The sequence below is a fragment of the Salvelinus fontinalis genome, chromosome 16 (genome assembly GCF_029448725.1).
Source record: "Salvelinus fontinalis isolate EN_2023a chromosome 16, ASM2944872v1, whole genome shotgun sequence".
NCBI classification, from domain to species: Eukaryota; Metazoa; Chordata; class Actinopteri; order Salmoniformes; family Salmonidae; genus Salvelinus; species Salvelinus fontinalis.
In genome coordinates, this window is record NC_074680.1 from 30,902,149 (window position 1) to 30,928,468 (window position 26,320).

Below are 26,320 nucleotides of genomic sequence, written 5' to 3' on the forward strand. Positions count from 1 at the left end.
CAGCCAAATACATTTAAACTCAGTTTTTCACAATTCCTGGCATTTAATCAGAGTAAAAATTCCTGTCTTAGGTCAGTTAGGATCACCACTTTATTTTAAGAATGTGAAATGTCACAATAATAGGAGAATGATTTATTTTTTATTTCAGCTTTTATTTCTTTCATCACATTCCCAGTGGGTCAGAAGTATACATACACTCAATTAGTATTTGGTAGCATTGCCTTTAAATTGTTTAACTTGGGTCAAATGTTCAAGTATCCTTCCACAAACTTCCCACAATAAGTTGGGTGAATTTTGGCCCATTCCTCCTGACAGAGCTGGTGTAACTGAGTCAGGTTTGTAGGCCTCCTTGCTCACACACACTTTTTCAGTTCTGCCCACAAGTTTTCTATAGGATTGAGGTCAGGGCTTTGCGATGGCCTCTCCAATACCTTGACTTTGTTGTCCTTAAGCCATTTTCCCACAACTTTGGAAGTATGCTTGGGGTCATTGTCCATTTGGAAGACCCATTTGCAACCAAGCTTTAACTTCCTGACTGATGTCTTGAGATGTTGCTTCAATATATCCACATACTTTTCCTCCCTCATGATGCCATCTATTTTGTGAAGTGCACCAGTCCCTCCTGCAGCAAAGCACCCCACAACATGATGCTGCCACCCCCGTGGTTCACGGTTGGGATGGTATCCCCCTTTTTCCTCCAAACATAACGATGGTCATTATGGACAAACAGTTCTATTTGTTTCATCAGACCAGAGGACATTAATACAAAAATTACAATCTTTGTCCCCATGTGCAGTTGCAAACTGGAGTCTGGCTTTTTTTATACGGTTTTGGAGCAGTGGCTTCTTCCTTGCTGAGCGGCCTTTCAGGTTATGTCGATATAGGACTCGTTTCCTCCAGCATCTTCACAAGGTCATTTGCTGTTGTTCTGGGATTGTGTTGCACTTTTTGCACCATAGTAAATTCCTCTCTAGGAGACAGAACGCGCCTCTTTCCTGAGCGGTATGACAGCTGTGTGGTCTCGGTCCCATGGTGTTTATAATTGTGTACTATTGTTTGTACATATGAACATGGTACCTTCTGGCATTTGGAAATTGCTCCCAAGGATAAACCAGACTTGTGGAGGTCTACAATTCTTTTCTGAGGTCTTGGCTGATTTCTTTTGATTTTCCCATGATGAAGCACTGAGTTTGAAGTTCGGCCTTGAAATACATCCACGGGTACACCTCCAATTGACTCAAATGATGTCATTTAGCCTATCAGAAGCTTCTGAAGCCATGACATACTTTTCTGGAATTTTCCAAGCTGTTTAAAGGCACAGGCAACTTAGTGTATGTAAACTTCTCACCCACTGGAATTGTGATACAGTGAAATATAAGTGAAATAATCTGTAAACAATTGTTGGAAAAATGACTTGTGTCATGCACAAAGTAGATGTCCTAACCGACAAGCCAAAACTATAGTTTGTTAACAAGAAATTTGTGGAGTGGTTGAAAAACGAGTTTTAATGACTCCAACCTAAGTGTGTGTAAACTTCCGACTTCAACTGTTTTGTAGTCTCTACCTTCTTGCCTTTGTGCTGTTGTCAGTGCCAAATAATGTTTGTACCATGTTTTGTGCTGCCACCATGTTGTTGTGCTACTATGTTATTGTCATGTGGTGTTGCTACTATGCTGTGTTGTCATGCGTTGCTGCCATGCTATGTTGTTGTCTTATGTCTCTCTTATGTAGTGTTGTGGTGTCTCTTGTCATGATGTGTTTTGTCCTGTATTTTGATTTTTAATCCCAGCCTCCGTCCCCCTTTAGGTAGGTCGTCATTGTAAATAAGAATTTGTTCTTAATTTGTTCTTAATTAGCTTGACTGACTTGTTAAAAAAAAAAATATACTAATTTGTTTGCATGTGAAACGACGGGCAGTGGTCTATCTTGGTTAAGTTATACAAGTCTTTGACTATACTTTGCGCACTTCCGGTGGTCGCCATATTGATTTTTTGTCGATGTTGAAAACACACGTTTTTAAATCCTTGTTCAATTTTATGTCTAACTTTTCGTATTATTGTTTTAAATTGTGGTATCTGGTTATTTGTTTATAGTTACTACCTGAAGGGTAGCAACACAACAGCCAAGATGCCGCGTATCATGATCAAGGGGGGTGTATGGCGAAACACCGAGGTAAATTGGCGTAGCTAACGCTAGTAACTTACGTCTGCTGCTAACTAGCTTCCAACTAAAATACTATTTTTTTTAGTTAACTAAGTCAACTCCAGGTTAATGATCTACCATGTAAATGCATTCACTGAATTAGCTACTCGACAGCATGTAATTCACTGCATCACTTTAGCTAACATTAGCTGGCTAGTCAGCTAGTTAGCTAACAACATTAACCTTAGTCGTAATAGCTCACTAGCTGAACTTCAATGTAACGTTAGCTAGTTGGCATTAACTAACTAGTAATATCTACTAGTTAACGCCGTCTTTAAATTATAGTTGTCTGCAGTTGAAACTGAATTTTACTCGGGGATCAGTGAACAATTAATTAATCAATAAAATATTACATCCTCCCTCTTTCTCCCAGGATGAGATACTGAAGGCAGCGGTGATGAAATATGGGAAGAACCAGTGGTCTCGTATTGCCTCCCTGCTGCACCGCAAGTCTGCCAAACAGTGCAAAGCCCGCTGGTGTGTGTGTGTGTGTGTCTGTCTCTTTCTCTCTCTCTCTCTGACGTTAAAACCGGTGTGTGTGGCATGCATGATAAGCTGAGCCCCAAATAAGACTGAGTGGGGTCTGTGAGTGTGTGTGGATACAGTTCTGTGTGTATCTAATGTGTTGTTTTTGTGTGTAGGTATGAGTGGCTGGATCCCAGCATTAAGAAAACTGAGTGGTCCAGAGAAGAAGAGGAGAAGCTGCTCCACCTGGCCAAGCTTATGCCCACCCAGTGGAGGACCATTGCTCCTATCATAGGACGCACCGCTGCCCAGTGTCTGGAGCACTACGAGTTTCTACTGTAAGACCCACGCAAAAACACTTTCTCTCTGTGTTCAGAGAAGACCTCTTGGCGTCCATGTTCTTATGCATTTTCTTGGTGTGTGTATGTGTATAGAGACAAAGCAGCCCAGAGGGACAATGAGGAGGATACAGCTGATGATCCCAGGAAACTGAAGCCTGGAGAGATCGACCCCAACCCTGAAACCAAGCCCGCTAGGCCTGACCCTGTGGACATGGACGAAGGTACGTTTATTTATTTATTATTTAACCTTTATTTAACCAGGTAGGCTAGTTGAGAACAAGTTCTCATTTGCAACTGCGACCTGGCCAAGATAAAGCAAAGCAGTTTGACACATACAACAACACAGAGTTACACATGGGACAAACAAACATACAATCAATAATACAGTAGAAAAATCTATATACAGCATGTGCAAATGAGGTAGGATAAGAGAGGTAAGGAAATAAATAGGCCATGGTGGCAAAGTAATTACAATATAGCAATTAAACACTGGAATGGTAGGATGTGCAGAAGATGAATGTGCAAGTTGAGATACTGGGGTGCAAAGGACCAAGATAAATAAATACAGTATGGGGATGAGGTAGATTGGATGGGCTATTTACAGATGAGCTATGCACAGGTGCAGTGATCTGTGAGCTGCTCTGACAGCTTGTGCTTAAAGTTAGTGAGGGAGGTAGGAGTCTCCAGCTTCAGATATTTGTGCAGTTCGTTCCAGTCATTGGCAGCAGAGAACTGGAAGGAGAGGCGGCCAAAGGAAGAATTGGTGCAATGCTTCTTCGGCTCGTTGCTGTTCAGTCAACTTGCATGGTTTATTAAAATTAAATAAATAAGACCAAACCAGCTATTCCTGACTGTGTGTTTCTGTTTGTGTGTATAGATGAGCTGGAGATGCTGTCCGAGGCCAGAGCTCGTCTGGCCAACACTCAGGGCAAGAAAGCCAAGAGGAAGGCCAGAGAGAAACAGCTGGAGGAGGCCAGGTATATACAGGCACACACCTTTTACACACCAGCACAAATGTGTGTTTCAAATAAGAGCTGTGTCATGTAAATACAACAAATGCAGGATTTGTCATTTGTGAACTGCATAACGTTCAGCATAACTTTCAGACAGACATTTCTGAATTTGCTCTCAGAGTGAGGGTACTCGATTAAGCTGGCCTGGTGCCTCGTGGGTGTAGTTTACACCGGGTGAAAAGTGATTGCATTCATTTTGGAACTGGGCTGCCTTCAGGCGTGAGCCCCGCGCCCCGTTCTGGCTGGTGGCAGCGTTGTCTCAAAACAAAAGTGATGTAGGTTAAGCACGTGGAGTAATGAGTAGGATTCTGTTTTCACATGCAAAGTGATTTATTTTCATAACACTATTTTGCCTTCCCAATGAAAAATAGTTTGAGAATTCAAACATTTATATATATAGAGATATATGTTTCTGAACAATGCATCATTCTGCCTTGTTGACAACATGACCGAGTGGCGCAGATTACTGTTCAATTTGAGCAGGACGTGTGTCCATCACCGGTTTTGCATGTTCATAGCCCGTTGCAACCCGGTCCATCTTAATCGAATCCCCTCAATGCCTACCACCAAATCAAGAAAACTTTCAACCCTGACAAACATACACGCCCTCTCTTTCTCCTCACTCCCAGACGACTGGCTGCTCTACAGAAGCGCAGGGAGTTGAGGGCAGCAGGCATCGACGCTCAGAAGAAGAGGAAGAAGAAGAGAGGAGTGGACTACAATGCTGAGATTCCCTTTGAGAAGAAACCTTCTCAGGTAACACATTACATACACATACATCAACGTGTGTGTGAGGTGTGTATTATTGGGGCTAAGTGTTATTATATTATGATTCTAGGGTTTCTATGACACCAGCATGGAGCTCTACGAAGGTCTGGAACCAAACTTCAAACGCCTGCGACAACAACACCTGGACGGAGAGCTACGCAAGTCAGTCACACACACACACCCAACTTGACGAATGCCACAAGTATGATCTGATTGGGCCGTTTATAGATGGGATAATTTGACAGTTTGAATGTGAGGAGGAGAGAGCTGTGTGCCTGACTTTGTGTGTCCTCAGTGAGAAGGAGGAGAGGGAGAGGAAGAGGGATAGACAGAAGATCAAGAAGAAGAAGGAAAGTGATCTTCCGTCAGCCATCCTCCAGACCAGCGGAGTAGCGGAGTTCACCAAGAAACGCAGCAAACTGGTGCTGCCTGCACCACAGGTAACAACGCTGACTGTGTGTGTGCATCTCTGATTTTTATTTATTTATTTTATTTCACCTTTATTTAACCAGGTAGGCTAGTTGAGAACAAGTTCTCATTTGCAACTGCGACCTGGCCAAGATAAAGTGATGCATAGCTACAGGAAGTATTGAAGTTTTGTCAGGCCAGTGAAGTTTGACTGCGTGTCTGATGTTGTCTGGCTGACGCTGTCTGGCGTGTGTAGATCTCTGATGCGGAGCTGGAGGAGGTGGTTAAGCTGGGTCAGGCCAGTGAAGTGGCTCGTCAGACCGCTGAGGAATCTGGGATCACTAACTCCGCCTCCTCAGCCCTACTGTCAGAATACAGCCTTTCCAACAGCGCCATGGCAACTGGGCTACGCACCCCCAAGACCCCTGCTGCGCAGGACAAGATACTACAGGTACACACAGTCACTCTCCCTTTTTCTCTGTCTCAGGGTATATGAAGAAAGCTGTCCACGGTACATATTACCATTCAATGTGAATCATAACATCAAATTAATGCCAATACAATACCTCTGACAACATCTCTCTCTCTCTGCAGGAGGCCCAGAACCTGATGGCTCTAACTAACGTAGACACTCCTCTGAAAGGAGGTCTGAACACTCCTCTCCACCAGAGTGACTTCTCAGGAGTCACACCCCAAAGACAGGCAGTACAGACACCGAATACTGTACTGACCACACCTTTCAGGTACACACACGCCAGCAGCATACCACCTTGCATCCCACTGGTGGCTTGCCGCTGAAGCTAAGCAGGGTTGGTCCTGGTCGGTCCCTGGATGTTGGAGGGCCAGTAGGAGGCACTCTTTCCTCTGGTCTAAAAATAATATCTCAATGCTCCAGGGCAGTGATATGGGACATTGCCTTGTGTAGGGTGCCGTCTTTTGGATGGGACGTTAAACGGGTGTCCTGACTCCCTGTGGTCACTAAAGATTCCATGGCACTTATCACAAGAGTCGGGTTGTTAACCATGGTGTCCTGTTTAAATTCCCAATCTAGCCCTCATATCTTCATGGCCACCTAATCATCCCCAGCTTCCAATTGGTTCATTCATCCCCCCTTCTCTCCCCTGTAACTATTCCCCAGGTCGTTGCTGTAAATGAGAATGTGTTCTCAGTCAATTTACCTGGTAAAATAAATTAACATGCCATCCATTCTCCCACACACCTAATTCTGTACTGACTAGTGGCACACACTATTGCTGTTGTAGAACCCCGGGTCCAGGGTCTGAGGGCGGTATGACCCCCCAGGGAGCGTTAACCCCTAAAGGACCGGGTACTGTGACCCCTGGATTAACCCCTGGGCGCACCCCTCTACGAGACAAACTCAACATCAATACTGAGGAACAACTAGCAGACCCTGCCTACGCTAGACATCTGGTAACACAAACTACTATTGAAATGGCTACTGTTTCGAATTCGTTTTTGTGTATGTATAACGTTATTTTCTGTGTGTGTAACTTTATTTTGTGTGTATGTGCGTAGCAACGAGAGTCGAGGGAGCAGCTGAAGCTGGGTCTGATGTCGCTGCCGATCCCCAAGAACGACTTTGAGATCGTTCTACCAGAAAACGCAGAGACTGAACTGGAGGAAATGGAGACGGAGACTGGATACATGGAGGATGCCTCAGAGATAGAGCTACGCAAACAGGTAACACTCGGTCACACAGACCCACATGCATACAACTCATATAAAGCTCTACTCTTGACTATCCCCTTTTGTAACTATCCCCTTTTGTGTGTGTGTTGCAGGCTGCCCGGGATGCAGAGCAGGAGAAAGAGCTGAAGCTGAGACACACTGCTGTACAGAGGATTCTACCTAGACCATCAGAGGTAAGCACACACAGTGTGACTCTCTCACACACAAGAGTTCAAGTGCTGCATCACCTCCCCTTCCCGGCTACAGCATTAGTGACAAAACTAATGCAGAATTGTGTGTGTGTGTAGGTGAATGAGTCTATCCTGCGTCCGTTGGGAACAGATCCTCTGTCAGAACTGCAGCAGGCTGAGGAGATGCTCAAGAAGGAGATGATCACTATGCTGCACTTTGACTGTCTACACCACCCACCAGCCAACCAACAGGTAGGTGTATACACATACATAAACACACACAGGGCTGCGTTTGGAGCAGAACTAAAGTACTTTGTTTATCCAACCACAGCGCAGCAAACAACGAGGGCCTGCCTCCACCTCCAACAACGCAGAACACATCGCCCACCTGGACAGACACCCCTACAAGCCAATCAGCAATGAGGAGCTGGCACATGTAAAACACACACACACACACACCCCTACTATCCAGTGTTTCCCAACCTGTTTCCCCTGCAATGTCATGGTCTCCATCTGCTGTGTTTTAGTCTTGTTTTAGTATGCCTCAATCCTAAAATGAATAGGAAAACTGTCTAGGAATAGGAAAGATGGACACTGTCTAGATGGAGTACTAGGGATGGGTACGGTTAATCGAATATCCGAACGGACGTTAGTATTGACTTACTTGAGTTCATTTTCAGATTTGTTTTAAAAAGGCCTAAAAAAAAACAATGACAAAGATTTGTCTAAATTACATTTGAAATGATCCTTGTGATATTGTTACCTACAAGGATATACCATGACATTAGAAATTCTTAATATAATAAAACCACTATCTTTTGAATGTATACTGAACAAAAATATAAATGCAACATGCAACAATTTCAAAGATTTTACTGAGTTACTCTTCATGTAAGGAAATCAGTAAATTGAAATAAATAAATTTGGCCCCGACTCTATGGATTTCACATGACTGGGAATACAGATATGCATCTGTTAGTCACAGATACCTTAAGGGAAAAAAAGGTAGGGTTGTGACTCCGGTCAGTATCTGGTGTGACCACCGTTTGCCTCATTCAGCGTGATGCAACTCTCCTTCACAGAGTTGATCAGGCTGTTGATTGTGGCCTGTGGAATATTGTGCCACTCCTCTTCAATGGAGTTGCTGGATATTGGCGGGAACTGGAACATGCTGTCGATCCAGAGCATCCCAAACATCCTCAATGGATGACATGTCTGGTGAGAATGCAGGCCATGGAAGAACTGGGGCATTTTCAGCTTCCAGCAATTGCATAAAAATCCTAGCGACATGAAGCAACGCATTATCATGCTGAAACATGAGGTGATGGGGGGTGGAGAATGGCACCACAATGGGCCTTGGGATCTCGTCACGGTATCGCTGTGCATTCAAATTGCCATTGATAAAATGCAATTTTGTTCGTAGCTTATTCCTGCCCATACCATAACCCCACCGCCAGCATGGGGCACTCTGTTCACAACGTTGACATCGGCAAACCGCTTGCCCACACGGCGCCATACACGTGGTCTGCGGTTGTGAGGCCGGTTGTCAAATTATCTAAAATGATGTTGGAGGCAGCTTATGGTAGAGAAATGAACATGAAATTATCTGGCAACAGCTCTGTTGTACATTTCTGCAGTCAGCATGCCAATTGCACAGTCCCTCAAAACTTGAGACATCTGTGGCATTGTGTGAAAGTGACCTTTTATTGTCCCCAGCATAAGGTGCAGCTATGTAATGATCATGCTTAATCAGCTTCTTCATATGCTTCATAGAAATAAAGCTTTTTGTGTGTATGGAACATTTCTGGGATGTTTAATTCAGCAAAACATTGGACCAACACTTTACATGTTGTGTTTATATCTTTGTTATCAATGTAGGTTTTATAATGGTGCATTGAGTTACAGCTGCCCATTTGGCCCTCCAGTCTGCCCAGACATCAGTATGCTGTTTTTCCCACTTCGAATGGCAATTACAGGCGTCCACATAATGGAGTTTCTACAAATCAAATTTGATTAGTCACATGCGCTGAATACAACAGTTGTAGACCTTACAGTGAAATGCTTACTTACGAGTCCCTAACCAACAATGCAGTTTAAAAAAAATACAGATAAGAAAAATAAATAAAAGTAACAAGTAACTAAAGAGCAGCAGTAAAATAGCAAACTATATACAGGGGGGTACCGGTACAGAGTCAATGTGCGGGGGCACCGGTTAGTTGAGGTAATATGTACATGTAGGTAGAGTTACAAGACCTGAGATCAATGCAAAATACTCACCAGAAAACATTGTTGGATCAGAATCTGTTCTAAATTCATAATTTTCTTTCACTGTTGCTGTTCGCCAAAACTACAGAGAAAAGCAGTCTGTCTGCATTTTACCTCTGCCATGTGCATTTTTGGTCATTTTGATTGGTCAAGAGTGTAAAAATGAATAGCATTTCCACTATGGTCCATGCTATCTGGGATCCTAGAGACCATCCCTACCCCATTGAAGTTGACATTTAAAATGGTACGGTTAAGGTTGGGTATAGGGTAGGGACATCCCCGGATTGCATTGACCTTTCGACTATCCAGATACACGTTTAAAAAATATATATTATATAAAATAAAATCCCTACAGAGTAGAGTAACTTTGTCCACGCAATGTGGACATTTGTGTGAGATGTGTAAATAATAGTGCTTGTGACTTCTCCCCTCCCCGCAGGCCAGTGAGTTGCTGAGCCAGGAGATGGAGGTGGTGAAGGCAGGTATGGGTCATGGGGACCTGTCCATGGAGGCCTACAGCCAGGTGTGGGAGGAGTGTTACGGCCAGGTGCTGTACCTCTCCGCCCAGAGCCGCTACACCAGGGCCAACCTGGCCTCCAAGAAGGACCGCATAGACTCCCTGGAGAAGAAACTAGAGGTGAGACCACATACACACGCTATCATGTCCTTTTTACACTAGAAGCTGCTGGGCCATAGGTAACTCATGATGTATACCACATGTTTATGATGTGTGTATTCCTAGATCAACCGAGGCCACATGACGTGTGAGGCCCGTCGCGCTGCTCGTCTGGAGCGTCGTCTCAAGGTGACTATAAGCACTGACCTATACTCTTTCTGTATGTCTCTCAAAATGTTTCTAGACGGTACCATTGCTGTGCTGTAGACCTACTGAAGCAGCATGGTGAAGAATTGTGTTAGCAGGGATATGTCTGTATGTGTGTAGGTGTTACTAGGAGGGTACCAGTCCCGTGCTGTAGGTCTACTGAAGCAGCATGGTGAACTGTGGGAGCAGGTTGAGCAGGCAGCTACGGAGCTCCACACCTTCACTGAGCTGAAGAAACAAGAAGACACAGCGATACCCCGCAGACAAGAGGTACACATACTTTCACACACCCCGCCATATCACACAAACACCAGATATTTACACACACTATCAGCTGACACAAACTGCGGCCTGTTTATTGGACTTCATTTTCTCTTTAGGCTCTAAGGGAGGACGTGGAGAGACAGCAGGAGAGAGAAAAGGAGCTTCAGCAGAGATATGGAGACTTGCTGCTGGAGAAAGAAGCTCTGCTGTCTGCTAAATACTAACACACACCCCTACTAGAAACCCCATACATGCTTTCTATACACACACACAAATCACTAACACATATTAAAAAACATGTTAAGCAAATGCACACATACTGGAGAAAGTGTCTGCTCAAACACAGGATCATAGTGACCCTCGTCTCGCTGTCTAATTGTGTGTTGATAGGTAAACATATTTACAAGTGAATGATCTATTGGAGCTCTGCCTCTTCATGTCATATTGATGTCATGGTCCAGTGCTTAGAGCATGCCCAGTAGTTGCCTCGTGTTGGTCTTTCCTCTGGTGAATGTGTCTTTTCATTGGAATAAATTATCAATACAAATCTGATTTCTCCCTAAGACCTGTTTGCTGTATGTGGTGTTTGTCTGCCCCTAGGATTTTCTACCTGCAGCAAACCTAGTGGATAATTCTGGAAATACCAGTAAAAGCAAAGTGCCTCAAAAAGCATGGCCTATGAAATGTACAGAGAAACTTGTTCTTAGCAGTGTTTTCAGGGCTATTGGATGATAATCTGTTTTCCTACAGTTCACATATGTGTTGGAAGATGCCATATTGACAGAAAGCTAGCTTTCCATCCAATTGGTGAGATTTTCATGCAAATTCTTCCCCCAAATGGACTTGTTGCGGATAAAAAAAAGAGTGCTTGATGACAGTGCACACAATGTACTTTTTTTGTTTAAGTTTTCATGTACAGAATTTTTTTAATGTTTCCATTGCATTTTCAACTCTGATAGTTTTGTCACAAACTGTTGCATTAAATACCAAATGTACCTACTCTGGTCTTGACACGTGTGCTCTAGCCAACAGCTCACTAGTCTACATGAGATTGTTGTGGATAAGAACGAGAATATTTTAATTTGTGAAACGGCAGTCAAGCATCGATCGTCACCAGAATAAGACCCTAAATATTTATTGGAATGGAGCATCAAGATCACTGCACTTTCACCACCCTGTGAAGTTCATAACTTATTTCAGCTGTAGCTTAATAAACTGCAAGGTTTCCCAAGTCATAGTGGGAGGACCACACACCATGTTGTTCACATGACTTCATTATGGTTTTAATATTATTTGCCACCATATCTCGCATAAATCATTGTACTGACAAAAAGATCCCACCATGTTGAACGAACAAATTCTGTCGGCATTTATAAAATTGTAACAGACTGTATTTCCATCACAGCTGTCATGAAGATTATTTTTATTCAGTATGGCATCATAACTGGATGGAAATGTGGTTGGTGTTGAATAACCGAGTCAGTCTAATCAAATAGCTTTATTAAAGACAACTTTTTATATAAACCAGTGATGCATAATCATTGTGAGTGAATGTGGACAACAAAAAAAAAAATGAACCGGACACTAAGGCTGCATTTACAAAGGCAGCCCAATTCAGATTTTTTTCACTAATTGGTCTAACCAACCAGATCTGAAAAATATCTGAATTGGGCTGCCTGTGTAAACGCAGAGTAAGTGACACATGACAGGAAGTTGTCTGGGCTTCAACAGAAATAGATAACTTGCTGTCTGTCTTTATGGTAAGAATCTCAAATCATAAAAAAACAGCCTGTCGAACCATTTCTCTTCTGCCTTTAGCAGGCCAGGAACGCCATCCCATTCCCCCTATTAGCACTCTGGAAGAGGAGAGAGGGACCATGTTTGTTATATTGATTACTTCCAACCAGTTTGTTTTGTGAGAGGACAGTCCTACAGTGCATATAGGAAGTTGGGGAGGGAAGAGGAATGAAAGGGAGATGAGTGTACCGTGTGTCTGTAACTGTAGCGTCTGATGGCCTCTCTGATGTGGCAGGGCTGAATGGCTCCACTGGGAGGCTCCACACCACTCACTGCTGAGCTCTGAAACACACACACTTTAACACACGGTATACACAAGCTGTGCAACACAAACAAAATAACTATTTTAACAGACCTTCTTGCGTTTCCTTTGCCTGGTCTTACTGTCCAATCCCAAGCCTCCATTTGAGGGCTTAGAGGAGTGGGATGAGCCAGGAGTGGAGGGGGGCGTGGTCTCTGGAGATTCTGGATCTCTCTTTACCTGGGAGAGAGATAGCGACAGAGAGAGGGGGAAGGTAGAGAGATGGAAGGGAGAAAACATGTTTTAACTGAGCGGCCAGTAGGAATAGCAAGTTAGCTAGCTGCTACTCCTGTTAGCTGGCTAACAGAGGAGCGTGTGTGTTAACTTACCTCTGTATTGCTGTGGTAGTGTATGAAGCTGGCAGACACAACATGGCTGAAGGGGTCTGTCTTTGGAGTCATATCCTGTTTCACTAACAGAGACAGATCTACCAGCTAGAGAGAGAAAGAGAGGGAGTGAATATTGTAATCCAAACAGAACAACAATACAGCCCAAATAAAAAAATACTACAGTTTACTATAGAACACTATAGTACCTACTATAGAATTCTGCAGTAAACTGTAGTATACTGTAGAATCGCATACTCCACACTGTAGTATCTCTCGATCATGTAGTACTTACTATAGAATGTTCTAGTATACTGTACTACACATTTTAGTATCCCTCGCTCGTTTAGTGGTGACTTTAAATTTTGTATTATACTGTATTATATATATACAGTGCATGTTCCTACCCTAACAAGGCAATATACAAGGGGTACAGGTACAGAGTCAATGTGCAGGGGTACAGGTTAGTCGAGGTAATATGTACATGTAGGTAGAGGTAAAGTGACTATGCATAGATAATAAACAGAGAGTAGCAGCAGCGTACAAATGAGGGTCAATGCAAATAGTCCAAATAGCATTTTGATGAACTGTTCAGGAGTCTTATGGCTTGGGGGTAGAAGCTGTTAAGGAGCCTTTTGGACCTAGACTTGGTGCTCCAGTACTGCTTGCCGTGCAGTAGCAGAGAGAACAGTCTATGACTTGGATGGCTGGAGTCTTGACAATTTTTAGGGGCTTTCTCTGACACCTTCGATCGTGTAGTGCTTACTATAGCATTTTGTAGTATACTGTGTAGAATAATATACATCACACTGTAGTATCCCTCGATCAAGTAGTGCTGACTTTAGATTTTTTTATCAATTGTACTCCTAGCTAGGTTTACGGGTAGCTGTTAGCTTTGTCAACTTTGTTTTTATTTTAACGTGCTGTCCTTGGGGACCTCATGGCAGGGATTTCCTCTGAGGTTCCCCCTCGATCGTGTAGTGCTTCGTAAACTCAGGAAAGAAAAGAAACGTCCCTTTTTCAGAACCCTGTCTTTCAAAGATAATTCGTAAAAATCCGAATAACTTCACAGATCTTCATTGTAAAGTGTTTAAACACTGTTTCCCATGCATGTTCAATGAACCATAAACAATTCATGAACATGCACCTGTGGAACGGTCGTTAAGACACTAACAGCTTACAGAAGGTAGGCAATTAAGGTCACAGTTATGAAAACTTAGGACACTAGAGGCCTTTCTACTGACTCTGAAAAACACCAAAAGAAAGATGCACAGGGTCCCTGCTCATCTGCGTGAACGTGCCTTAGGCATGCTGCAAGGAGGCATGAGGTACTGCAGATGTGGCCAGGGCAATAGATTGCAATGTCTGTACTGTGAGACGCCTAAGACAGCGCTACAGGGAGACAGACGGACAGCTGATCGTCCTTGCAGTGGCAGGCCACGTGTAACAACACCTGCATAGGAACATCACGAACATCACACCTGCGGGACAGGTACAGGATGGCAACAACAACTGCCCGAGTTACACCAGGAACGCACAATCCCTCCATCAGTGCTCAGACTGTCTGCAATAGGCTTAGAGGCTGGACTGAGGTAGGCCTGTTGTAAGGCAGGTCCTCACCAGACATCACCAGCAACTACGTTGCCTATGGGCACAAACCCACCTTTGCTGGACCAGACAGGACTGGCAAAAAGTCCTCTTCACTGACGAGTCACGGTTTTGTCTCACCAGGGGTGATGGTCGGATTTGCGTGTATCATCGAAGGAATGAGTGTTACACCGAGGCCTGTACTCTGGAGCGGGATCGATTTGGAGGTGGAGGGTCCGTCATGGTCTGGGGCGGTGTCACAGCATCATCGGACTGAGCTTGTTGTCATTGCAGGCAATCTCAATGCTGTGCGTTATAGAGAAGACATCCTCCTCCCTCATGTGGTACCCTTCCTGCAGGCTCATTCTGACATGACCCTCCAGCATGACAATGCCACCAGCCATACTGCTCGTTCTGTGCGTGATTTCCTGCAAGACAGGAATGTCAGTGTTCTGCCATGGCCAGTGAAGAGCCCGGATCTCAATCCCATTGAGCACGTCTGGGACCTGTTGGATCGGAGGGTGAGGGCTAGAGCCATTCCCGCTAGAAATGTCCGGGAACTTGCAGGTGCCTTGGTAGAAGAGTAGGGTAACATCTCACAGCAAGAACTGGCAAATCTGGTGCAGTCCATGAGGAAGAGATGCACTGCAGTATTTAATGCAGCTGGTGGCCACACCAGATACTGACTGTTACTTTTGATTTTGACCCCCCCTTTGTTCAGGGACACATTATTCCATTTCTGTTAGTCACATGTCTGTGGAACTTGTTCAGTTTATGTCTCAGTTGTTGAATCTTATGTTCATACAAATATTCACACATGTTAAATTTGCTGAAAATAAATGCAGTTGACAGTGAGAGGACGTTTCATTTTTTGCTGAGATTATATAAATGTGTAGTATAGTGTAGAATACTCCACACTGTAGTATCCCTTGATTGATTGATTTTATTTGACTATTTAAAAACACAATACAAACACAAATATGGATACAATGATTTAGAAATTTGTCAAAAATAACACAAGAAAGTTGAACATTTATTTCTATTGTGATCCTAGTTAAAACATGTTACACATTAACAGCTAACCCACATTAAAAAATACTTTAGCATACTAAGGTCTAAATATTGTGGTATTACTATATTTATATACTATAGTGTTCATTGTAGTGTTTTGCAGACTTTACTGTAATATTCAATGTGTTTTTGCGGGCATCAGTGTAGTATTGTAGTATTTACTGTAGTGATTTTGCGGAAATGACTAGTATACTGTAGTATTTACTGTAGTGTTTTTGTGGACAAGACTAGTTTACTATAGTATTCACTTACAGATCAGTCCATGCACATTTTTACTCCTGAACTTATTTAGGCTTGCCTTAACAAAGGGGTTGAATACTTATTGATTCAAGACATTTCAGATTACATTTTTTAATTCATTAGTAAAAATTTCTAAAAACATAGTTCCACTTTGACAATATGAGATATTGTGTCTAGGCCAGTGACACAACAAAATGTGGAAAACGTCAAGCGGTGTGAATACTTTCTGAAGGCACTGTGGGACTCCAGAAAGTCACAGATTATAAAGGGAAAGCCAGCCACGTCGTGGACATTGACACCTTCCCCCCGGACAAGCTAAACACCTATTTCGCCTGCTTTGAGGAAAACACAGAGCCGCAGAGGCGGGCCTCCGCCTCTAACAAGGAGTGTGAGCTATCGTTCTCGTTAAACCTCGCAAGGCTGCCGGCCCAGACAGCATCCCAAACTGCGTCCTTAGGGCATGTGCAGACCAGCTGGCTGGAGTGTTTACGGACATATTCAATCTCTCCCTATCCCAGTCTGTTGTCCCTACTTGCTGTGGACCAATAACCTTTGATTTGATTTGTCCACAAAAATATTACAGTGAATACTAGTATGCAGCAGTAAAGTCAGCAATAACACAAGTAAATACTACAGTACACTACAGTCATGTCCGCACAAACACTACAGTGAATACTATAGTATTCTAAAGTCATGTCTGCAACAACACTACAGTGAATACTATAGTAATATCCGCAAAAACACTATAGTGAATCATATAGTGTTCTACAGTCATGTCCGCAAAAACACTGCAGTGAGTATTATAGTATACTGCAACTTTGTCTGCAAAAGAACCACTACAGTGAATACTAAAGTATACTACAGTCATGTCCGCAAAAACACTGCAGTGAATATTATAGTATACTACAGTTATGTCCGCAAAAACTCTACAGTGAATCATATAGTATACTATAATCATGTCTGCAAAAACACTACAGTGAATACTATATACTTCAGTAAAGTCTGCAAAAACACTACAGTGAATACTACAGTATACTACAGTAGAGGTCGAACGATTATGATCTTTCAACGCCGATACCGATTATTGGAGGCCCAAAAAAAAGCCGATGCCGATTAAATCGGACGATTTTTTTAAAATTTATTTGTAATAATGACAATTACAACAATACTGAATGAACACTTATTTTAACTTAATATAATACATCAATAAAATCTATTTAGCCTCAAATAAATAATGAAACATGTTCAATTTGGTTTAAATAATGCAAAAACAAATTGTTGGAGAAGAAAGTAAATGTGCAATATGTGCCATGTAAGAAAGCTAACGTTTAAGTTCCTTGCTCAGAACATGAGAACATATGAAAGCTGGTGGTTCCTTTTAACATGAGTCTTCAATATTCCCAGGTAAGAAGTTTTAGGTTGTAGTTATTATCGGAATTATAGGACTATTTCTCTCTATACCATTTGTATTTCATTAACCTTTGACTATTTGATGTTCTTATAGGCACTTTAGTATTGCCAGTGTAACAGTATAGCTTCCATCCCTCTCCTCGCTCCTACCTGGGCTCGAACCAGGAACACAACGACAACAGCCACCCTCGAAGCAGCGTTACCCATGCAGAGCAAGGGGAAAAACTACTCCAAGTCTCGGAGCGAGTGACGTTTGAAACGCTATTAACGCGCACCCCGCTAACTAGCTAGCCATTTCACATCGGTTACACCAGCCTAATCTCGGGAGTTGATAGGCTTGAAGCACAGCGAAGAGCTTCTGGCAAAACGCAGGCAAGTGCTGTTTGAGTGAATGCTTACGAGCCTGCTGCTGCCTACCACCGCTCAGTCAGAATGCTCTATCAAATCATAGACTTAGTTATAACATAATAACACACAGAAATACGAGCCTTAGGTCATTAATATGGTCGAATCCGGAAACTATCATCTCGAAAACAAGACGTTTATTCTTTCAGTGAAATACGGAACCGTTCCGTATTTTATCTAACGGGTGGCATCCATAAGTCTAAATATTCCTGTTACATTGCACAACCTTCAATGTTATGTCATAATTACGTAAAATTCTGGCAAATTAGTTCGCAACGAGCCAGGCGGCCCAAACTGTCGCATATACCCTGACTCTGCGTGCAATGAACGCAAGAGAAGTGACACAATTTCACCTGGTTAATATTGCCTGCTAACCTGGATTTCTTTTAGCTAAATATGCAGGTTTAAAAATATATACTTCTGTGTATTGATTTTAAGAAAGGCATTGATGTTTATGGTTAGGTACACATTGGAGCAACGATACGCACTGCATCGATTATATGCAACGCAGGACATGTTAGATAAACTAGTAATATCATCAACCATGTGTAGTTAACTAGTGATTATGATTGATTGATTGTTTTTTATAAGATAAGTTTAATGCTAGCTAGCAACTTACCTTGGCTTCTACTGCATTCGCGTAACAGGCAGGCTCCTCGTGGAGTGCAATGTAATCAGGTGGTTAGAGAGTTGGACTAATTAACTCTAAGGTTGCAAGATTGAATCCCCCGAGCTGACAAGGTAAAAATCTGCCGTTCTGTCCCTGAACGAGGCAATTAACCCACTGTTCCTAGGCCGTCATTGAAAATAAGAATGTGTCCTTAACTGACTTGCCTAGTTAAATAAAGATTAAATAAAGGTGTAAAAAAAAAAAAATTAAATACCGATTTCCGATTGTTATGAAAACTTGAAATTGGCCCTAATTAAATCGGCCATTCCGATTAATCGGTCGACCATTATACTAACGTCATTTACGCATAAACCCTACAATGAAAACTATAGTATACTACAGTCAGGTCCGCAAAAACAGTACAGTGAATACTACAGTAAAGTCTACAAAAACTCTACAGTGAATCATATAGTATACTAAAATCATGTCTGCCAGAACACTTCAGTGAATATTATAGTATACAACAGTCATGTCTGCAAAAACACTACAAAGAATACTACAGTAAAGTCTGGGTAAATACTTTAGTATACTACAGTTGTCTGCAAAAGAAACACCACAGTTAATACTACAGTAAAGTCTGCAAAAACACTACAGGTGAATACTATGGTATACTTCAGTCATGTCCGCAAAATAAACACTACAGTGAATATGATAGTATATATTACAGTCACGTCTGTAAAAGAAATGACACTAAATTCTACAGTATACTACATTAATGTCCGCAAAAACACGACATTGAATACTATAGTATACTAGAGAAACACTACAGTGAATACTACAGTCTTAAAAAACACTACAGTGAATACTACAGTAAAGTCCGCAGTATTTTTTTAAATTGTGGGACACTTAGTTCTTTAACTAGCAGTGGTCTGGTAGACACACACACATACCTGAGCGGTGGTCTCATAAGCCAGATAGGACAGGATCTCCATGGCAACAGTGTTGGGCTTCACCTCCAGACTGCTGCAGTCCAGCCAGTCTCGGAACTTAGACGCCTTCTTAGCTACACACAGACACAAACACAGACACACACACAACATCTATCAGAGACTGAGTCAGGGATTAAATGTTGGGAGAAGAAGTGTTACTCACCAAAGCTGAGCTGCCGACTCTCACAGAACTCACTGTACTGAGCACTGTCCATCCCTCTGGTCTGTCTTTCCAACCTCTACAGAGAGGAGAGGTAATGAGAGAGTGTGGAGAGAGGAGTTAATAATCACTGAGGGGAGCTGCTACCCAGATACCACTTTAACACACTGTGTATGTGTGTCTGTCTGTGTTCTGACCTCCAGTCGTTCCAGTTTGACGTCATCTACTTCCTGGTTGTCAGACAGGGACAGGAACTCTCCCGTCTGGTCCACCCAGGACAAGAAGTCTCCTGCTAGCCGCTGGCGCTTGTTACTCCCGGCAACAACCCACCTATCTAGTAGTGTGTGAGTGAGAGATAGAGGGGACAATGTTAGCCCTCTAAGCTAAAGTCTAGGCACTCTCTGGGAGTACTGGAAGCTAACAAGTCTTCAGGCAGGGTTAAAGTTACCCGTCACTGGGACGGATTCCCATTATATGGATTCTGAAGAGGTCCTTTTTTGAGATCAGTAAATGGGGCTGGTTTGGAAATGACTGACAGAAGCAAGTGTGTTCTACAAAATATGTTCTCAAATATTACATTTTCTCTGTTAAGCTGTGTGCACTGAACTGACATGCATGATTGTTGATGACACTCTGATGTTCAGATGAAGGGAATGACATAGTGTATAATGTGCACCACAGCAGTGCTCAACTCAGACAGAGTTGTGTAGCTCGCCCACTGTAGCTGCTGGCAAAATTATCACTCAGGATGAAACTTTTCACTGCTACTATTTTTGCCATTTAATGTTGTTTTTAAAACAAAATCAGACAACCCCATAGAAGAATAGTTTACATAGTTGGCTTATTGTTGTGTTCTTTGCCAGAAAAATATTAATCTCGAGGCGCATTCAAGGGAAACATGTAACATTATTCTGACAAGCAGTCAATGCACAACCATTCTTAATGCAATCGCGGGAAAATATTTTTTAAAGCAGTTTTGGCCTTAAAAAAAAAAAAGAGGAAAAAAGAAAGATAGTTCTACATTGCTACCACGTTTATTTCTCTACTCCTTCTGGCATTCTTTTACAAATGCAGCTTCAAGCTTGGTTTTAGGCGCAGTTGCGCAACAGAGCTCTTAAAGGGGCAATGTCGTCTTAAAAAGGCAAATGCCATACTTTGTAACAAAAACAAACAAAAAAATACGATTTTTCGGGTAAATAAAAACAAATAATTATTTATATATTTATAATAAAATAATAATAATTAATAATAGCAATCAGGATGTTGTGTCCAATGGGGTAAATGCAGATGGACCAACCCCATGCTTCAGCCTATGTACATTTTATAGCAACTATGCTTCATCAGTTGGGCTACAGGTGATAATGCTTATTACTAATAGCACATCTGATAATATAGGCCATGCATAGGCTATATGCCTGGTCCAATATAATTTTAACAACATTTTTACCAATATGTTTTTGGGCCCACTTCAGGAGGTGGAAATTATATTTTAGATGGTGTCAGCATAATTTTATTTTCATTAATGTGAGAGTAGAATGTCCTTTTAAAAAGTCACCAGAACTGAGCTTCTCAGTCCTTCTACATAACATTTTTCCAGGGAGGACCCCAGACCTCCTAAGCAAATGGACTGAAATTGGTCAAACGTGCAGTTTAATACATATACAACATGATCCTCTTTCCTTAAAAGTATGATGGTCACAAACTTTTTACATAAAAGGGGAGGATAACTTGACCCCAGACAATAGATCTGAGATCCACTTAAGTTTCAGTCATGGGATTTTCTTTGCTTTACATGTACTGTGTCAAGTACCTGACTCCAGTGCTTCCTCATCTTCAATGGTTTTCAGCACTTTAGACTTGTAGTCTCTGAACTGTAGATACCTTAACAACCTCCTCACCTTCTTCTGTAGGGAGAGAGAGAGAAGATGAAGAGAAAGTGATGGGAGAGAGAAGGGGAAAAGAAAGTGATGGGAGAGAGAAAATATGATGTAGTCTAAAATAATACTACAGGCCTCCGGTTTTCTAGTTAACGCCAGTCAGATGAAATCAGTACTTTACAGGTATTGCAGGCAGAAAATAGTGTGAGTGTATGGTGTGTCTGTGTATGGTGTACATGTGTATATAGCTGGTGTGGACCTTGTCTCTCCTCATGAGGAACAGGATGTCCTCAGCTGAGATGACCCTTGACCCTCTAAGGACCGCCCCCTCACACGCCTGCTGTAGCTTCTCACACACACACACACACACACACACACACACACACACACACACACACACACACACACACACACACACACACACACACACACACACACACACACACACACACACACACACACACACACACACACACACAAAGGGAAGAGAGGAGTGATATAAGCTACTGTTTCGTAGTTGAAAAGGTTTGTCAGTATCAGAGAGAGAACAGGGACTAAAATGTGTGTGTGTGTGTTACCAGGTTGATGAGTTGGGTGTGTACAATGTCCTCCACCAGAGCAGCAGTCTCATGTAGGGGTCTGCGAGCATCTCCCAGAGCAAACCTAGAACACGCACACACACACGAGACGGGTTAGAAACACACACAGACACAGGATGCAGGCTCTGTTCTAGTAGGTGAGGTTGAGGGATGTGGTGTATCTCTATGCAAAGGTTGGGTTGAACACCTGAGTGTCTGTGAGTGTGTGACGGCAGTGATGTCATAGTCAGATCAATGTGGTTCGTCGAATGAGGGTGGAGCAAGGGAGTATGGCGACCACGCTGTGGTCCGAACGCCATCACACACACCGCTCCAGGACCACAGAACCACAACGCAGACCGTCTTAGCGTGGCAGACCAGGACCCGACCACACAACGACCCTTCATCACTACGGTCAACCTACTGCTGAAATTAGCTGGTTACTCTGTGATACACTGTTGTCATGGCATCCAACAGCCTTTTCAGCCCGAGTCAACACAACCTCTACTGGGGTAAGTGGATCTATATGTCTACCTGTGTGTGTGTGTTTTTTGGGGGCAATCTGACTCAGTGTGTGTAGTTACATCATGCTCTGTATTTCGGGGATGAAGCTGGTCCGTGTGGGTGGGCGGTCCCTTGCTGAGCTGGAAGAGCCTGCCATGGGACTGCTGCTCATCACCTACACACACACCCCAGGGTCGTGTTCAAGAAGACAACATTACAACACTTTATGATAGAAATATAGGCTACTGTGTAGAACAGATATAATCGTTATTACATAGTCATTGCATAGGGAAACATGTCAACTCTATAAAATACATTTACATCGGCACATACGGTTTATTAACTGAAGTTGTTGGGTGTGTTGACTCAGTCGTAATATTTCAAGTCAGTTTCTCTATGAACTAGTAGCCTAAACACACACCACAGTTACACAAACATGTATTTGGTAACACCGAAAAACAGCTATACACAAAAACACACGGTCTACAAACAAACACACACACACACACACACACACACACACACACACACACACACACACACACACACACACACAGTGGTCTGCGGTAAACAAAAGAACAGGATGGAGTCACTCAACCAGAATTGAGCTCAGGCAAATCAGCTGTTGCTATTGTCACAATATGGATTTGACTGTTTTTGTTCGCTGCTTGGCTTAACTCTTAACCACTGCCTTCCTCTCCCTCCCCTTTCTCAGTGTTTGCATGAGCGAATCCTGTAGGACACTCGTTCCTGTATTCAAACCTGTGGCTGTAGACAGACAGAGAGAGAGGATGTATAGCGCACGCACACACGCAAGCACACACACACACTCCCATTCTCCAGCTAGTAAACAGGTCTGTCAATTTCTCCCATAACCCAGCCAGAACCACTCAAATTGAAGTTACGGGCAAATAGTAAAGTGGGCTAGTTGAATGTCTTTAGAAGGTGTTAGAATAATGCAATCTTACCGTGATTCAACGATTTAGTAGAATATTATTTGTCCCTCGTCATTGGTTTCTTTACAAACCACTGCTGCACTTGGATAAGCTGCTTTTGACGTTTTGTCGCACAGTGAAAGACGTCAGCAATGTTGATTTTGTCACGGGCTAATTGTGCCACCTGGTGGACAGCAGCTGACAAAAATAGTTTGGCCTGTTTTATGGAGGTTGTGCGAAGTCCTGCCTGACGTGTGTGTGTGTGTGTGTGTGAGAGAGAGAGAGAGAGAGAGAGAGAGAGAGAGAGAGAGAGAGAGAGAGAGAGAGAGAGAGAGAGAGACTCGGTGTGTGCTGTTTAACCCTTCTTTTTACTTTTTTTTAAACAATACTTAAATACGTATACAATACAGTACTGTATGAATGACAAGAAAGAAAGTTGCACACTCTATATGCTCCCAACAATGTTATTTACTAGCCTGTTGATTGCAGCCAACTGTTTTTTAGAAGATTCTACTTGTTCTATGTCCTCTGTGGCTTCAGAAGGCTTTTTGCTTGTCGGCTAATGACGATCGAGTTTCATCATGTTGCTTATTCCCCCAGATCCCCAGATCACTAGCCGTAGGTTCAGTCCACCGCTCCATGGTAAGACCAGAGATGGGACAGTGGGAGTGACAGCTCAGCATGAGGACAGTGGCCCCCGGAGTACAGGGGACATTCCTGCTGAGTTCAGGCCCACCGACAGCCCCAACTTTCTGGTGTCAAGCCTCCCCGCACACTGGCGTTGCAACAAGACTCTGCCACGTGCCTTCACGGTAACACACACAAAGTCTGGAATCTGAGTCTCCATTCCTTGTTAAATAAAATTCCCCTTCTTTCAGCTTGCCAGTGTTTACAGTACACAGTGTACACATGGGAGAGCTACTGAAAGGTTTAGTGAGGGGACCATTGAACATCTTTTCCCTCCCTATTTAATTTGTCCTGCATCCCCCCTCCGTCCTCCCTCTCCAGGTGGTTGCCCTGGGGGATGTAAGTGACGGTGTTCTAGTCACGGTGATGGCAGGGAATGATGATAACTGTTCAGCTGAGCTACGGAACGCCACCACGCTGATGACATCACACACAGCACGCTTCAATGACCTCCGCTTTGTAGGACGCAGTGGGAGAGGTGTGTTTGTGTGTGTTTGTGTACAACAGAGTATGTGTGTGTGTGTGTGTGTTTAACATGTCTCTCTCTCTCTCTCTCTCTAGGTAAAAGCTTTAATCTGACCATAACCGTGTTCACCAGTCCTCCCCAGGTGGCCACGTACCACAGAGCTATCAAAGTTACTGTAGACGGACCTAGAGAGCCACGCCGTGAGTACACACACAGACACACACACACACACACACACACACACACACACACACACACACACACACACACACACACACACACACACACACACACACACACACACTCAGGTTTTTGAACAGGGACATCTGTGTCCTACTCTGATTGAAGAGGGCTATAACTACTTGTGTATGCCACTCTCTGATAGGTCACAGGCAGAAGATGGAGGTTGGTCCAAAAACAGGGCTTTTCAGGGTTGCCATGCCAATGCAGAGTCTCCGCCCCCTCAACAACATCACCAACCCTCCAACAAGAGGTGAAAACAGAGCAGTTAAACTCTTTCTGTGTATACTGATGGGCCAAAGTTTACTGATATTTTCATGAGATACTAGTAACTATATGAAACACTCATTGCTCTTTTACTCCTTCCCTCCATCATTTCCCTCTCTGTCCCTTCCTTCCCTGTCTCTCTCCCTTCCTTCCCTGTCTCTCCCTTCCTTCCCTGTCTCTCTCAATTCATCCCTGTCTCTCTCACTTCCATCCCTGTCTCTCCCCTTCCTTCCCTGTCTCTCTCACTTCCTTCCCTCTCTCTCTCCCTTCCTTCCTACTTCCTTCCCTGTCTCTCCCCTTCCTTCCCTGTCTCTCCCATTCCTTCCTACTTCCTTCCCTGTCTCTCTCACTTCCTTCCCTGTCTCTCTCACTTCCATTCCTGTTTCTCTCCCTCATTCTTTCTCTATCCCCTGCTCCTTTCATTATCTCTCCCTCCAGCCTTCCCTCTCTCAGACTCTAGGCCCCTTTCCTCACCCCCCTGGACCAATGATCAATCTTACCCCTTCTCATCATCAAGAACCACTGGCCTCTCAGGTAGGCATACATGCATGCACACGCGCACACACAGTAACACAGTGATGTGCCCTCTGACCCTGTGTGCGTCTGTTTTCCAGGTGTGTGTGAGCTGGCTGCTGGGTTTGATCGCCCGTTTCCCCCCCTTTCCTCATTCTCGTCCACTCCCAGAATGCACTTCTCCTCCTTCCCCTACTCCGTCACCCCCCCTCCACCCCCGTACCTCCCCCCACCTTTCCCCACTCTCCCCCCCCACTCCCACAGTGGACTCTTCCAGCCCAGCAGCAGCCCCATCCTCTACTATGGAGCCTCTGCCGGGACCAACCACTACATCTCACTGCCAGAGGGGGACAGGACAAACCACTTTACCTCTGGGCCGGGAGAAGACCAGGCCCCCACTGCCAGGCTGGCCAACCAAACAGAGGGTAGGGGGGAGGAGCCTGTGTGGAGGCCATATTGACTCGGACAGGATGGTGCAATCAATCAATCAAGAATCAATCAATCAAGAATCAATCAATCAAGAATCGATCAAAACCTGATGGTTAGTGTTTTACGCCTGTGTCTTTATATTTATATTTGTTTCCATTAATAATACTAAGATGCACTACGTAGCTCTATGTAGTTCTATGTGTGTGTTTTATGAACTCGTACAAAATGTACTTTTAAGTTTTATGGTTATGTAGTGTTATTTTATGGTTATTGTTGGCTATGGGTAGGCTTATTATCGGTTATCAGGTATGTTTGGTCGATTGTGTTATATTTTATTGTCTGATGCCAAACAGTTATCTATGAAATGACAAAAAATGATAAATGAATAGCTAATGGATTGAATAATATGTAATTAATTGAATCAAATAAAGGATTGGTTTAATGAAAACAGGTTTGATAAATTCAGTTCCAAAAGAAATAAAATTGTATCGATTTGATT

At 43.2% G+C, this 26,320-nt stretch overlaps 3 protein-coding genes across 3 annotated transcripts; 2 read left to right on the plus strand and 1 right to left on the minus strand.

The window, feature by feature from the left end:
* Nucleotides 1–1,962: 1,962 nt before the first annotated feature.
* Nucleotides 1,963–11,429, plus strand: LOC129813000 (cell division cycle 5-like protein). Its single transcript, XM_055865085.1, has 19 exons — nt 1,963–2,172; nt 2,576–2,679; nt 2,844–3,005; nt 3,102–3,229; nt 3,886–3,985; nt 4,651–4,777; nt 4,860–4,951; nt 5,085–5,229; nt 5,454–5,648; nt 5,792–5,940; nt 6,460–6,628; nt 6,734–6,898; nt 7,000–7,080; nt 7,195–7,329; nt 7,409–7,513; nt 9,782–9,979; nt 10,085–10,147; nt 10,286–10,435; nt 10,546–11,429. Exons 1-19 carry the CDS (start codon nt 2,128–2,130, stop codon nt 10,651–10,653), a joined length of 2,421 nt encoding a protein of 806 aa, XP_055721060.1. The 5' UTR covers nt 1,963–2,127; the 3' UTR covers nt 10,654–11,429.
* Nucleotides 11,430–11,912: 483 nt separating this feature from the next.
* supt3h (SPT3 homolog, SAGA and STAGA complex component) lies at nt 11,913–23,359 on the minus strand. Its single transcript, XM_055865086.1, has 12 exons — nt 23,253–23,359; nt 22,365–22,459; nt 21,781–21,865; nt 21,462–21,548; nt 21,136–21,229; nt 19,523–19,659; nt 19,329–19,404; nt 19,127–19,239; nt 12,857–12,961; nt 12,582–12,707; nt 12,416–12,508; nt 11,913–12,285 (listed from the first exon to the last, which is right to left on the minus strand). The coding sequence occupies exons 2-12, from the start codon at nt 22,454–22,456 to the stop codon at nt 12,244–12,246; spliced, it is 1,050 nt and encodes a 349-aa protein (XP_055721061.1). The 5' UTR covers nt 22,457–22,459; nt 23,253–23,359; the 3' UTR covers nt 11,913–12,243.
* Nucleotides 23,360–23,800: 441 nt separating this feature from the next.
* On the plus strand, nt 23,801–25,852 carry LOC129813365 (runt-related transcription factor 3-like). The gene is made up of 4 exons (XM_055865717.1): nt 23,801–24,031; nt 24,228–24,384; nt 24,758–24,865; nt 25,494–25,852. The coding sequence occupies exons 1-4, from the start codon at nt 23,801–23,803 to the stop codon at nt 25,850–25,852; spliced, it is 855 nt and encodes a 284-aa protein (XP_055721692.1).
* The last annotated feature ends 468 nt before the right edge of the window (nt 25,853–26,320 follow it).